At 37.0% G+C, this 15,057-nt stretch overlaps 1 protein-coding gene across 1 annotated transcript in view; it reads left to right on the top strand.

Moving 5' to 3' along the window:
- Positions 1-15,057, top strand: part of NCKAP5 (NCK associated protein 5) — a 398,069-nt gene that overhangs the window by 351,188 nt on the left and 31,824 nt on the right. The window contains exons 16-17 of the mRNA XM_075152767.1: positions 10,232-10,546; positions 13,349-13,485. Of these exons, the coding sequence (XP_075008868.1) occupies positions 10,232-10,546; positions 13,349-13,485 (452 nt within the window). The remainder of the gene's footprint in view (positions 1-10,231; positions 10,547-13,348; positions 13,486-15,057) is intronic.

The raw sequence follows: 15,057 nt of genomic DNA on the forward strand, positions 1-15,057 counted from the left end.
GCTTTACACAACATTTAGCAATCCTGTGTTCTTACGCTGCAATATTCACGTTACTGAAGATTTGCTGTGGTCATGCTGTTGCGTGGCCTTCCAAGGCGGTGTGGAGCAGCATTCTGCAATGCCTCATTTACCATCCCAGAACTTGCTCATCAGAAACAACTCACACTGGTGCATAAAGCTGACTAAATATCCTCTCCTTCTACTGAGTTGCTCTGCATCTTTTCAGTGGAATTTTATTAGCACGTGTTTTTCGTATGGGTGAGAAGATGAACAGGCTACTCTGCAGGATGGAGATAGCTGTGAGAGGAACAGTATTATGTGGGTTTGGGCCACTAGAAGTGGGATGAATAGTGTCTGCTGTTCTGTGTTCTTGATTCTTGTTTGGCATTTGGGTATTTATGCAGGGATTAATTTTGAAATGATGGTCTGAAGGAGTCTATGATAATAGAGTGAAACTTTCTGTGTGTTTTTCTAATTGTTACTTATGTTCCTTGAAGATGATGGAGAACCTTGCCAATGTGAATAATAAGAAACTAACATCCATTAGTGTCTTCTAATTTATGTCAGCTTACCTTCTTCACAGTCTGGCAAAGACAAATAATTTCTTTGTACTTTAAAAGAAAGTACACATAGCACTTGTCTAATTGCCAGTTCTGCAGCACTGCTGCAGCCTACTGTTTAGCTTGTCTTCCTTCTGTGGAGAGAATTAATATTTTGGATCAACACTTCCTTATTAGCCACAATGATTTGCTGTTAATTTACTTCTTTGTCATTACATTTATTCACCCAGAAATACCAAATTTTATCACTAGAACAAGAAGAAGCGTGGCTCTTTATACATTATATATAGGATACAGTCTAATTATTATTCAAGATACTGAGAATCTGCTGGTCTCATTCAGGCTTAAAATGTCAATTAAACAGGATGTCCAGGTTCTTCAACTCTGAAGTTAATGCTGGTATGTTGATTTACACTACTTTACAGTCTGGCCCAATCTATATTCATTTTTATCACTCAATTCAGGACTGTGCCTGATTATCATACTTACTACAGGATAGTACATGCCAGTATTCTGTATAACAGTTTGAGTCCTGTTTGAAACTTTTCTACTTTACATGTTTTTTGCTTCTGGCTAGGCCCTTCTGTAGATGTATGTATGGAGCTTCAGTGATGCATTTCCTATTAACTTTAATTCATATATCTGAAGTACAACCGAGCAAACTGAAAAGCATTTTGAATGAGTATGTGTTGAGTTATTTTAAACATTTGTTTCAACTGTGCTCACACGGACTTTGTGCTTTTTTTCTACAATGACATCTAGTAGAATTTTTATGAAAAATAAATTTTCACCTGAATTATCAATTATATTTGAGCTGTATCATCATAAGCCTTACCAAATTCTCACTCTGGGGCTAGAATGCGTATCCCTAATTTTGTTGTTGTCTTTGCCTTTTTTAATTGAGTTTGAGGAGCTTTGATTCTTGTCTTCAGTCAGTGACCTGAATTGTTGACATTTGATCATGCAATTAGCCATCATAGCATGTCATAAAAAACCAGGCTCTTAAAAAAAAAAAAATCACTATATTAGATAAAAAATACCTATACAATTAGTGCATTGTTTTTAATACTAGGTGAACTTGAGAATTTGCCAGTGTTTGGACAATCCACTGTGAGGAAAAGAAAAAGACATCAACAAATACATTTATAGTGGATAATTTCCCTGCTTCCTATCTATAACATGCAAAGAGGTCCAGTATGTTGTTTCAAAATGGTCGTTCTAATGGTGTTTTTGAAACACCACGTAACATTGCATATGGTTTTTTTTTGCAAAAAATAGACTTCCTAAAAAAATCTCTGCTCATTCTTCTGGCTTTAAATCATGATGGTTTCTTACCAACTCCTGCTTGGATGCAGTTAGTTTCACGGTGATTCAGCTGGTTTGGAGGAGCTGAACTTGAGTACTGAAATGGAAAGATTATAATTCACCTAAAGGTTGCTCAGAGCTCTCTGTGCTCACTCTGTTAATGAGTGTTCACTTAATTAGTTAAGAAATAAAATGAGTCTGTTTCAGGTGTGCATGTATATTTTTAACTGTTTATTAGTAGTACCCTTAAGTAAAGCCTCTGCAGGGCAGAACTAAAAATAAATTATTTAAAGCTTCATTTAATATGCATGTGTCTTTAATTTCAGTCTTTTTTTGTACTAATAAACAAAAAGCAGTGACATTACTAAAATAAATATAGTATGTTCTCCTATGCATTTGCGAAACACAGAGCTTCCTATGCACTTATAAATTGGTCTGTGTTTACCAGAGAGCATTTATGCTTAAAGCACTGTCACTAGTCCTATCTGTTGGGAATAGAAAATCAAAGGAAGTATCTCAATGTGAGTGAAACCAAACTCCAATTTATGAGCTTAAGAGCAGGTAAATCAGTGGTTCCATCCCGTTATCCTTAAATGCTTCAACCACACTAGTCAGTGAACAGAAACCCTCAATGGAACAGCCAAATACCAGCAGCAAATGCTCCCTTGGGCCCTGTGTGCAGCCCGTTTATCTGAGATGCTACGTGTGACCTCTTCTCTTTTGTAACTGCAGTCTAATGCAGTTATTCCCAAACTAAAGTTAAACCAGCTACCTCTAAAAATATTAGCAAAAATAACAACCTTAATGCTTCTTGCAAGTATTTTGCAGCTTGCTATTGATTCCTGAACAACCTCCAAAAAAGCTAGAGTAAAGCTATTTGTACAAAGCATTATTCATTCAAGTGATTGCAGGTTCGTTATATACTGGTTGCCAAACTCGTAGGTTCTTTATCCTCATGATATCACCGCGTAATGGGGAGGTGTGATTAGCTCTGTGTTTTAATATGAAGAACTGAGGCATAAAGAGAGAAAGAGATAGGCCTGCGGTTACATGGAAGAGGATGTTGTATTTTAAGGTGGGACTGGAATTAAAATGAGGCAGCAATTATCTGTTTCAACTCAGAAAATACATTTCAAAGATGGGATTGTGGTCATGTAAAACTGTGAAGACAACTGTCAAAGTATTGGACAAATGACATATTGAAGTTGGTGGGTTTTGCAAAAAAAAGCTTGACTAGGAAGAAGCAATAGAAAGAACACTGAATAAGTCAGTAAAGTCTGTATTTATTGTGTTTGTTATTATTATTGTTATTATAAATAAGCATAAATTGTAATCCCAGATTCAAGCAGCCATGAATGAAGTTCACCTGTGGATCCATCATTTGAAAATACACTGCACAGTCCTTCTCCCATTTACCCTTCCTTAGTATACATTAGAAATAATTCCATTTCTCCAGTGCAGCACCCATGGGAGTATCAGGGCTGTGAAAACTTGTGTCTTTTCTAGTTTTACCTAGGGTAGTTTTTGGGGTTTTTTAGTTTTGCATACTGGTTATACTTCGTATCTAGATAGAAAACAATAATGCATTCATCTTTGACTAATTGGATCAAATTATAGTGTAAACCCAGAAGGAATAATCTACTTAAAATTGACATTGATTTGGCAGAAATACGTTCTTTTTTTTGTGGTTGCTTTAGCATTGCAGATGAAGAGAAGGATGTGCAAATAAAGAGATCTGTTTTGCCATCTGTAGTTTAAGTTATTCCTGCCAATGCCACATGTAGCTTAAAGATGTTTATTAACTGATAAAGCAATTTTGCAGAGACCTATTTACATTTGAAATATTATTCTGAAAAAAAAGAAAAAGTATTAATTAATAATTTGGCATGTTTCAAAATACTGGAAAAATTATACTCCCTTTGTGTTTCAGAAGAAAATAACTATGTGTTCTCTGGTTCCCTGTGTCAGTTTAGTAGAAAGTCTTGAACTTTCTAATGCAAAGAAAGGTAACTTGTTAGAATTTGTGTATTCTGTTACTGATGGGAATTATGCCCTTTCATTTTTAGTGTGCTAGATATTCCTTGCAGAAAGCCCATTCAGTCTTACATATCTCTCAAAACCTTCTTTCAAGGCTTAACTGAGTCTGTACTTCTGAAAACAGCTTGCTGGAAATTTCCCAGTGAAACTGCTCTTGATACAGAGCTATTTTTGACTGATTTTTTTTTCCTGAAAATGTCTGCTTTCTGTGGAAAATTCTGGTGTTTCAGCTGAAAGTTTCAGCTGAAATTTGTGTCAATCATTTGCAGTTTTGTAGGCCAAAACTTGAAAATTTATGTGACAAAGATCTCAAACCAGCTGTAGTGGTGAGCACAGGGGAGAATTCCACTTTTTTCATGAGCTGCGGTGATGCTTTGAAAGAAAATACATTCCTGTGCTACTAACATTATACATAGAAAGCCTGATTTAAGCAGAACTACCTGTGATCTTTTGACCTAAGATACAGTTGTCCTCTTTGTTGCTGTTTATTTTTAATGGTAAAGTAGATTGGCCATCAAAGCAGCATACACACTTCTGTAGCTTTGCCACCTCCAAATAGAAACTGTTAGTTTGTGTCAGTCATTTGAAGTAGAGATAATGTCTGTTTGCAGTAACTGCATCTGGTATCCATCAGTATGTTTCATTAGTAACACTGTGGTCCTACCTGGCGGGGAATGGCTCAGGTTATTGAGCTGCTTCTGGAAATCCTGACTCCCTCAAGCAGCACTGAGAGGTGGCTGCCTTCTGTCAGTCATGGCACAAGTTGGTAGAGAGGCAAAACTGTACTTAGAACACATTAGGGCCTATAATTATTTCTTCTCAGGACCTGTAAGTCCTTCCCTATATGCCCACATCCAGAAATGTGTCCTCTTATTATGTTTAATTCAAAGTGGGTGAATTGCCTGACCATTTTGAATGACATTATGTATGCACATAAGACAATATACCTGCTTAATAGAATTGCTGATTGACGCCTTATTATTTTAGCTCTGTGGGTAAAACTTTGGATCTTGTGGTTTCCATAAAGATTTTTATGGATAATTTAAGCATCATAATAAAACTCACATATTGTTTTAACTAGATGGTCAAAATAACCGTGGTGAATATATAGACTTCTTAAAAGTATAATAGTCCCTACGTGAAGAAAGAGTGGTATGTGATTTGTGAATAGACTAAGCATCTGTGAAATTCTTTTTAAGATACGACATTAAAAGACTTTATTAGAATGTGAATCTTTACTTTACCTGAGGAAACATTTTGAAACACTCTCCAGTTACTCAGTTAAAGGTTTGTTTACAATAACATGTGGCATTATATCCCCTTAGTAAAAGTATCTTTTCACATTGTTGAAGAAATGTGTATCAGAAGCTGTATTTAAAAGCTATGCCATCACCTTGTGTCTTCTGTTGTATGAAATTCATGAAATCTCTTGGATATGTGCTAGGACTCAACACAGGTTTACAGAAGTTCAACATTAGAAAGACTAACATGTACCTAATCTAAAAGTGGGACAGATTTTGCTCCATTGCTTATTTTGAGTAATACCCTATTTTGCAACCATCAGTGTGGAACTTAGCCTGAGGGAGGCTGGACCTACGTTTCTTGTGTTGTGCTGGAAGCAATTCCCTTCATAGTAGGTGTTCTATGTTTTCTTTTATTTTTTACCCCAAGTTTATTTTCCTTTAACATGCGTTGTATACAAAGAGTAACAGAGAAGGGTGCTATATAACAACATAAAACAGTGTGGTACCAGGTCAGACTGGGAGCTCCTCTCACTCTGAGAGTGTCTCTGAAGGAACACAAAAGCAACGTCAGCGGTCAGCTTCCCTGGGTATTCTCTCCCAGTCTCCAATGACTTGTACCAAGGGTAGTTTCTGAGCTAGAGATGGTGTATTTTTGGTATCTTTGTGGAAAATGTTTCAGAAGAAAGAAAAAAAAGTTGAAAAATAATGAGGTTTAATGATCTGTTGCTGGTATTTAAGATACATTTTTAAAAGATCTATGCTCAGGAGAATGCCCTAAAAGACTTCAATGAATTCTAGGTTGTCAGTTCTTGTCAGTGGGCTATGTTTACTTCTAAGTCTTTAATTTTTGCTTTTCAGAGGAAGATGTAAAAATCCCACAGAAGGCACTGCTATTGTAGTTTTCCCCAGCGATTATCTCATTTTTAGAATTCCTGATACCTACCAGGTTAAGTGTATGTCCCTTTTCTATTCTCCTCTTGTCCGTACCCTCAGAATGGTGCACAATTTTCAAAGATCCTTTTTATTCCATCTAATTTGGGTGCTGACTCCATGTTGAAGAGGTCTTGGTGGTCTATTGATACCAGAAAACTCTGGTCAAACACCAGTGATGTTGGAATATGCCAAAGCCTGTCCAACTGTACAAATTACCATGGTGTCCAGCTGATGTAGGACATGAACTGCACAATCATCTTGCCTGTGAAAATACTAAACCTGAAAATTATTAAGAAGTAGGGAGTTCAGCAAACTTTCAGAAAACTTTCCATGCAGTGTTAACTCCTTTTGCTTACTAGCTGAGAAGCTTCTCAACATTAAAGGTCTTCCTCAGATTGTTCACAAAGCTCTTACAACACCCTGTCATCAAAAGATTCCCATGCAGTCAGGAGTTTCTTGATTTCCAAGAAATTTCTCTAAATCCTTCCTTATTTCTGTTTTCAGTTTTGAGAAATGTTCCTCCCCAGTAAAAACTCACAGGGACTTACAGGAACTTTGTTTTCTGCCCAGACTCAAATCCGCATGATGGGAGGGAGGGAAGAGCCTATTTCAATATTTCAGACTTTTGATTCTAGTCTGATTGTTCAGTGAGATGGCAGATGGTGAGTCTATCTGTGTCCACTATAAAAACTAATACCATTGCGTGAGCTTCTTTCTTCCCTGGCAGGGAAAGAGGCAAAACAAAATGGAATCAGGCAAGGAATTTGGCTTGTACGCCAGGAAAAATTCGCAAGCAAAAGCAATTAAGCTCATATATAACTCTTTTCAGACTTCAATGTCTTGCAGAATCATTTTTCATCTATTGAGATTTAACTTTTACATACTTTCATTATGTAGTCTTGTGCAGCTCTCGCTGATAACAGTCATTTGAAGTGTCAGTGCAACTGATGAAATCAGATGGGCCATGAACGGTTCGGTTTGAAAGCTGTCACTGAGATCTATAATGTATTTTTTGATTTTGCAGCCACTTCATAAATTTAAAAACAATGCAAAATAATGTATATTCATTCATTCAGTAATACAAATTGTTCTCAGAGATACTTTTTTATTTGTATAATATAGCTTTAGGGGTGAATTAGTTACTTTTATTAGGGGAAAATTAACATCCATGAAGAATTTTGTGGTGTACTCTGTGGATTTAGGACTAGATTTTTGAGGATTGCTCAACATAGTTGAATCACAGGATTTTTCAGAAATCTATCTTTAAGTGTCACAATGGGAGCTGCTGAGCTTTGAGCACTCTGAAAGCCAGACCCTTTTGTAGTTGTTCAGAACTAAAAATTAGTGAGCTGTTTCAAAAATGTTTTCCACATGGGGTATTTCATTTCTCATGGATAAAGGTCTCTATGAAGAAAGACTATAATTGATTAAAACTATATTTCCTTTTAATTAAATGTGACACTTCTGGTGTGCTCCTCCATCACTCTCCCAATTATTTTGGGAACAGCAGGAGACTCTATTTTCTTGGAAGTATGGCCCTCGGTATTCATTTCTCTTCATTTTATGCTGTTGCTTTCATGGTCCATTCCTAGACATACACAGGGTAACAGTGGGCGAGACAAATCCTTCTGTCATTTTAAGAAACATGACCTTAGAAGATAAAATAGTGTTCATCTTCCAGTTTGCCCTGAGCAAAAGACTTAGCTTTGCTGTCTGGTATATGTTTTGAGTCTACTTAATTTTCCTGTAATAATTAGGAGGGACTTACTTTTTAGTTTCTTAGAGAATGCTCAAAAAGGAAACAATGCTACAAAATCATTCAAAGTCCCTGTGGAACTGGGTTGCAAAATCAGGTTCAGCGTTAACTGTACAGACAGCAGACAGAAGACTTCAAATTTTTGTTTTCAGGATGTTCTTTTCTGTGGTGCTTCCAGTGCACTCCATGTCTCTGCTGAAGAGCTCTGCCTCTCCAACATAATCAGTGTTGCGCAAATGTCTTTCTTCTGGTCAAGAGGAAACTAATGGAATTCCTTTCTTATTCTATGTTTTCCTTTATTTACTAACTCTGTCACTGATAGTCATTAGTTGAAGCATTGCCTGTCCATGAGCTAACACGCTGTTGAAGCTCAATTATCTACAGAGTAAATGGCAAGGGCAGACACCTAACATTTTACTTTACTTTCCTGCACTCTGTTATATCATGAGAGGAACAGTTCACCCACTTCTAACTAGGTATTTTACTATTCAAAAACAAAACAAAAATCTTAGGGGAAGGATAACTAGAGTAAGAGGGTTCAGTGGATGGGATACCTCCCTTTGACGCAGCAGAGCAAATATAATTCTTTTTCACGTTCCCTGGGTAACCTTCAGCAACTTCTAAAATCGTTATGACACATTAGCTCAAAAATGTGATGGAAAACATAGTTGCCAGCTAGCCGTGGCTTCCACACCTTATCTCCTTATACCTATGGAAAGAATTAATTGGGATGCAGTAATTGTGTGAGAGAAATCAGAGTCACTTGTTGCCTTTTTAAAAGATAGTGCGTAGTTCGTTTTGCAGCTCAGCTAGGCCCTGTGAGGTCAACGTGCTCAGTATGACTTTCAGTCTTTCTTTGATCCTGAGTGACAAGGATAAGGTGATGAGGACCGTGTAAATATAGACTGCTCCTCTTTTGACAAGAACCAGGAAACATAAATAGACATTTAATTTATCTGTAAGTAGTTTCTTACTTGCTATCAAGTAAGGCCCATTGAGATTAAGATATTAACAGAAAATGACCGTGTTTATGTTCTTATTTAAAAAACAAACAGGCAAAGCCTACAGAGGAGAAATATACCTGAATTTCTGAGAGTATTAGAAACACTGCAGAAGAAAAAGTCATGAAAATGACTTGACAGAGGACTGCTAACTACAACAGACTTAAATAATAAATGGGCATATCATAAAAAAAAATCAATACTCAGGAACACAGAAAATAGAGATGGAAAAGATATATTGGGTCATATTCTGCATCTCCTGCTAGAGTACAATTGTTCATTGCAGTATATCTTTTATCCAGTGTAGCCTTAAAAGCAAAGGAAATTCCTCTACTTCCTTTGGGGGTGTCTGCCACAGACTGAAGATCCCACTGTCAAGGGATGTTTCCAGACGTTTAACCTAAATTATGCTCATTTTCCAGCCATTAGTGCTGAAGTTCCCTCCTTGGTGTTTATACCTTTCAGAAGGACCTTGCCATCATAGTCCCTTTGATATTGTTTGCTCATTATACAAACAAAAGGCAAGTCTCTGGGAATCAATAGAAAATGACAGGGCAGGGTGGTGCTGTTGCATCCTAGTTGCTAGAATAACAACATGCATGTATCTACACTTGCATCTTTCCCTTTTCCATGGTTAGTAGAGCAGCTTTCCAGCAGGATGAATTAGCTGGAGGGCTGTGTGTGACCATACTGCTTCCAAACCAAGTACTTAAAGTATCCCTGTCTGGCATTGTGTTGGAAAGTGTACACTTACCCAAAATGGGATGTGCAGAACCGGCGTGTAACAAGGTAAACAAAGGCAAGGCTGTTGCTATTCAAGTTTTTCAGGACGCTCTGAGAGATGGCTATCTCTAGGAGATTCTGTAGGTTTTAATTTTGTGTAAGAATAAATGATACATTTTGATTACCACCTTCTTGTAAGAGAAACAATGAAGAAAGCAGAGGTATGGGGAGGCCAAGCTTTTGTGCAGTGTGGGTTTATGTAGGAAGAAATACATTACACTACTCAATCCCTCACATTGGTACTCTCCAGACTTTCTGTGGGCCTTCAAACTAAATCATTTAAAAATTCCAGCTGTAATCACTTTCTAGGATATGCCCTTCTTATTCATTATCACATCGTAACTCTGAAGCAGGCCAATTTCAATGTTTTGGCATCTGTTAGTTAGTTTAATTGCACCTCAAAATGGTATTCATTGTATTCAATTAGGTAGATGTATTGTATCAAAACCATACAAATGACAGGTAATAACACACTCACCAAATACAAAATATTTTTCTTTCCTTGAAACCTTCCCTTGAAGATGCCCTTTTTTCCCATAGACCCTTTGACTGTCTTTAAATACCAGCGACACCTTTAGCTCCACCCCGTCACAAAATTTTCCTGTATCTTAGAGTCTTGTTGCCAGATGAGGACGCTGGACAGCGGGATTGGAACCTTCCCCCTTCCCGACTCAGGGAACCGATCTACAGGGCGACATGTTTCTAAGCAAGAATCAACTTTGGAAACAGAAGTCCTTGCACCGTCTGAGCAAGTTCTTCCTTCAGCTCCTTCAGTAAAAGCCAAAACTCTTGAGCGAGAAGTGCCTTCAACAGCTAAGAGCCAGGAGTCTGTGGAAAGCATAATTAGTCACTCAACATCTGATCCGGCCATGACTGCCAAAGGTATACGACCTTTTCAAAGTCGCCTTCCAAAACCAGCTTCCTCAGGTAAAATGTCAATTACACTGAAAATCACATTATTTCTGCTCTGACGTCTGTTTTGATTAGCAGAAGTCCTATAATAATGACAATTGATAACAGAAATGTTAAACGCAGTGCAGAAGATATTCTTTTTATGAATGCATAAGGTTAACAAGTTTGTGACCTGAGCTGTATGGAAATTTTATTACACATAATGCTTATCTGAGGAAGAAAAATGTGTTAAGTACTTAAATCCTTTTCTCAAGAAACAGTACTTGAAGAAAAAACATATGCCAGCCTCGGAATTTGACTTGAATAAGAATGCAGATGTTCAGCAATATTCAGGATCAGATTTTGCGGTGAAGTACAAAGCATAGCCATGTTGTGACATAGAAAACATATATTCATAAAGACTTGCTTTTGAAACCAGATTTGGACTAAAGACTCATTTGGCCTCAACGCATAAATTCTGTCCCAATGAATATATGGCCTTGACCTCAAACAAGACTCTCATTACTTTTATTACATTATACAAATACATTTCTATATTCGAACATAAAATACCTTACTTTCCTTACCAGCACGTGTGTGTTTAAACTATAAAACAAAAGCTGACAAAGGAATAAAAGGACTAGCAATCCAGCAAAGCACCAACAAATAACTTTGTATTAGTAAATAGTTTCATTGAACTCTGTGCAATTTTTTATAAATGCACACTGACCATTTATATACATTTTTGAAGGGTTTTGAGTTATTAATATATATGTCAATAACATTAGAAATCATTTGTTGTGATTTAACCCGGCAGGCAGCTAAATACTGCACAGCCACTTGCTCACTCCTCCCCCAGTGGGATGGGGAGAGAATCGGAAGAGTAAAAATGAGAACACTTACAGACTGAGATAAGAACAGTTTAATAGTTGAAATAAAATATACTACTACTACTACTAATAATAATAATATGTAATGAAAAGAACGATAACAAGAAGGGAGAGAAATAAAACCTAAGAAAGACGAGTGATGCAAATGAAAAAAACCAATTGCTCACCACCCGTGGACCGATGCCCCCCAGTCCCTGAGCAGCGCCCCCCGGGTAGCTTTCCCCTAGTTTATATACTGAGCATGACGTCATATGATATGGAATATCCCATTGGCCAGTTTCGGTCGGTTGTCCTGGCTGTGTCCCCTCCCAGCTTCTTGTGTATCTCCAGCCTTCTCAGTTGGTAAAGCATGAGAAGCTGAGAAGGCCTTGACTCTGTGTAAGCACTTCTCAGCCATAACGAAAACATCTCTATATTATCAACACTGTTTTCTGCACAAATCTAAAACATAGCCCCATACTAGCTACTACGAACAAAATTAACTCTATCCCAGCCAAAACCAGCACATCATTACATATAGCATTTATAACAGGGAATTTTTCATAGTCAGCATGATAGATATGGTATAAAACGCAGTAAAAGTAATTGGTTTAATGGAGAAGAGTATTGTTTTATCTTGACGAAATGTAATGTCATGTATTTATTGGGGTTATGCTTGTTAGCACTTTGTTAGCATAAGTATTTATTGCTCCTATAAAAGTTGTGAATGTTTAACTTGCAAAAATCTGTATCCCTCTATAAGACACATTCTATGTAATTAGCATGTAAGGTTAAATATCAAGTTTAAGCTTAGTTTAAGGCTCTCAAATATGTGTTCTGCTAATGAGCTAATGTATATTGAGTCTAGGAGGAAAGAAGCCTCTTTTATATGTTCATAAGATGCATAACAGAAGAATTCTAATTAAACATCTTAGGACTTAGTTGATTTAACAATATTCCCAGTGTAGTATTGTAATGGTATAATAGGCTGCAAACACACATTGTATGCTTCATTGCAGACTCCCCTGCTCGTTTCAAATCACAGCTAAATAAAAGATATTTTAATACTTAGTATTTTTAAAATAAATGTACTGTTAATTAATGATACAGCTAAGAAGGATTCAGAAGAGAAATCTTAGTTATAGATTATATGCTACATGCTTGAATAGCCACATGTGTGACCTCAATTCAGCAGTGTGCTATAGAGTCGAGTCCATGATTAAACACTGTCATTATAACAAATTGAACAGAAACTGCAAGCATTGAATTGCTTCATAAGAAGTCAGTAGCAGTAAGATTGTTCTGATCTTAATGCTAATATTCACTGCACCAACCTTGTAAGGTTTGTATCTTAATTAAATTGTCATGAAGAGATGTTAAAAAAAAGTACTATACATCAGATGGTGGGGTCAACTCATTCTTTACTAGAATATTTTCATTCGATTCTTCTCTCCTTCACTTTCTCATCCAAATTACAATTATCACTTTATTTCATATGCACCATCTATCTTTATTGATGTTCTGATTTTACATAGTGCAAATATAGCAAATAAAAAGGCTAGCTGATTGAGAATTTCTGCTAGAAAGGTACTTCTAATTATATTTATGTTAACAGACTGTTCTCTCTCTGAGAACGTAAAATAGCAAAGCAGATCCTACAATGACTAGAAGTAGTTATTGAATGTTGTTTCTTATTTGAAAGAAAATATATTTTAAAACTAATAGAGGGATTTAAATCCATGCCTTCCTCTTCTCTTGTTAACTGGAAAAGGCTTTGGACCAAATTCTGCCACTGTAGTTGTTAGAATTATTCCAGTAAGTTAGTAAGTTGTTCCTTTGAGTAGTAAGATACTATTTGACATAATGAAAGTATCGTGACTTGCCCCAATTTTTACTGAATTATAATTGAAACACTGTCATGAAGATGCTGATGACACCTACAATTTAAATAACATCTCTCTTAATTCAGGAATAATTAACCTTGCAAAGCAAAGTGAACAAGAACGAAGTTCTGTGACCTCTGCCTCATTAGAGCATACTGAAGAAACTGTGGAAAATAGCAAAGTTCTTCCAGAGTGGACCACCAAGAAAACTACTAAAACAAAGGTATAAATTAAGAAGTGTCATCTATTAAATGAGATATGTGTAGTGGTGGAAAGAATCAGAAATGGTGAACGTTTTTAATATAGCGGGAAGAGTAACTAGCAATCTAACAGCTACATTTACTTTCTTGCCTTTCATTTGCAATCTCATTATTTATTAATAATACAGCACCGAAAGGTACTTTGTCCTCATGGTTTATAAACATGTTTTAACTAAAAACCTCACAGGCATTTTATGGACAAGGAAATGGAGACCTTTTACCCTGTTTTTCTCTCGAAGAAACTTGATCTTGTTTGCTTTCCATGAGATTCAGGTCTCTTTTTTTCCCGAGGCCGAGGTTTCCTTGTCTGTATGGCTGTGTAGTATAAGCATTTGAGCAGATGTATTATGAAGGTATTGTGAAAGGGAAAATACTCTTCTTACATGTCTAGTTTTGATTAATCCGTGCAATGATCTGTCTGTCCTTCAATCTTTTCATGAAAACTGCAGAAAGAACGAACAGGCAAATGCATATATCTGTGTAAAAGCTTCTGCGTATGGTTGTCAAGTTACTCATCTTCACAAATGCCAGGCTGTCAAGCCCTGCGAGAAGTACAGGGTCAGCAGGTTAGCAAAGAAAGAAAAAAACTTTATCAAGAAAGGGGGCATTAAGCAAGGAAATTGTCAGACTGCTACACTTGCATCACAAGAGGCTAAAAATCTTTTGTTGTGTAACTTTTTTGCATGTCTGCTTTATCCATGTATTTACCGACTGGAGTATCTCGCATTTTTATATGGCCCATGCTCTGGATATTTAGAACAGAGAAATGAAATTACTTGTCTTGTGTATCATTGACAAACTGGTGGTGAATCCTCTGTAGTGCAATAGTGTTGGCTTCCAAGTAACAATCATATCAGTATGGTCTTCACCCTGAGCTGATCATGACTTACCACCTCCAGTCCCAAAACCATCTTAACACGATACATGTGTTACCGCTAATTAGTCTGCCCAAGAGTCAGAAGGTCAGTGTGGGTGTAGCTGGCATGTGAATGTGTCTAAATGGCTTCAGGACTACAGCTGAGTTACACTCTCCCAATTTTACCAGCAATGTTGGGCATACCTGGCTACATGCAGGTATCCTCAGGTCTGGTCCCCTCTCTGCGAGTATGTGCTTCCTATTAAATGGATGTCCTTCTGCATCAGTTTAAAACTGCAACATGGATGGGAAGATGGGGAAATTAATATCACTCTTTGAAAAACAGAATTTAAAAGTCTTTTCAGCCGCTGATAGGCAATTGGGGCTAGGATAGTAGGTGGTATTTGTACCTGTAGCTGCCATTAACTGAGCAGTATCAGGCTTAGGTTCCCCATACCTGTTTTGTGGGTTTTATTGTACTGAGCTGCTGCTCCTGGAAGGTTTAAGCCTTCAGGCCTTCCATGATTAGAAGCTGTCCAGAGCTGTCAGCATTCCTCTTTACTCCCAGAAGAAAATACTTAGTGTTGCTTCCTGAAGAGAAATGGGATAGGAATCAGCTGGGAATTAAAGGCTCTCCAGTACTGTAATGTAAATGCCAGGACAAGGGACATGAATTTAG

This window comes from Calonectris borealis, chromosome 6, assembly GCF_964195595.1.
Source record: "Calonectris borealis chromosome 6, bCalBor7.hap1.2, whole genome shotgun sequence".
NCBI lineage: Eukaryota > Metazoa > Chordata > Aves > Procellariiformes > Procellariidae > Calonectris > Calonectris borealis.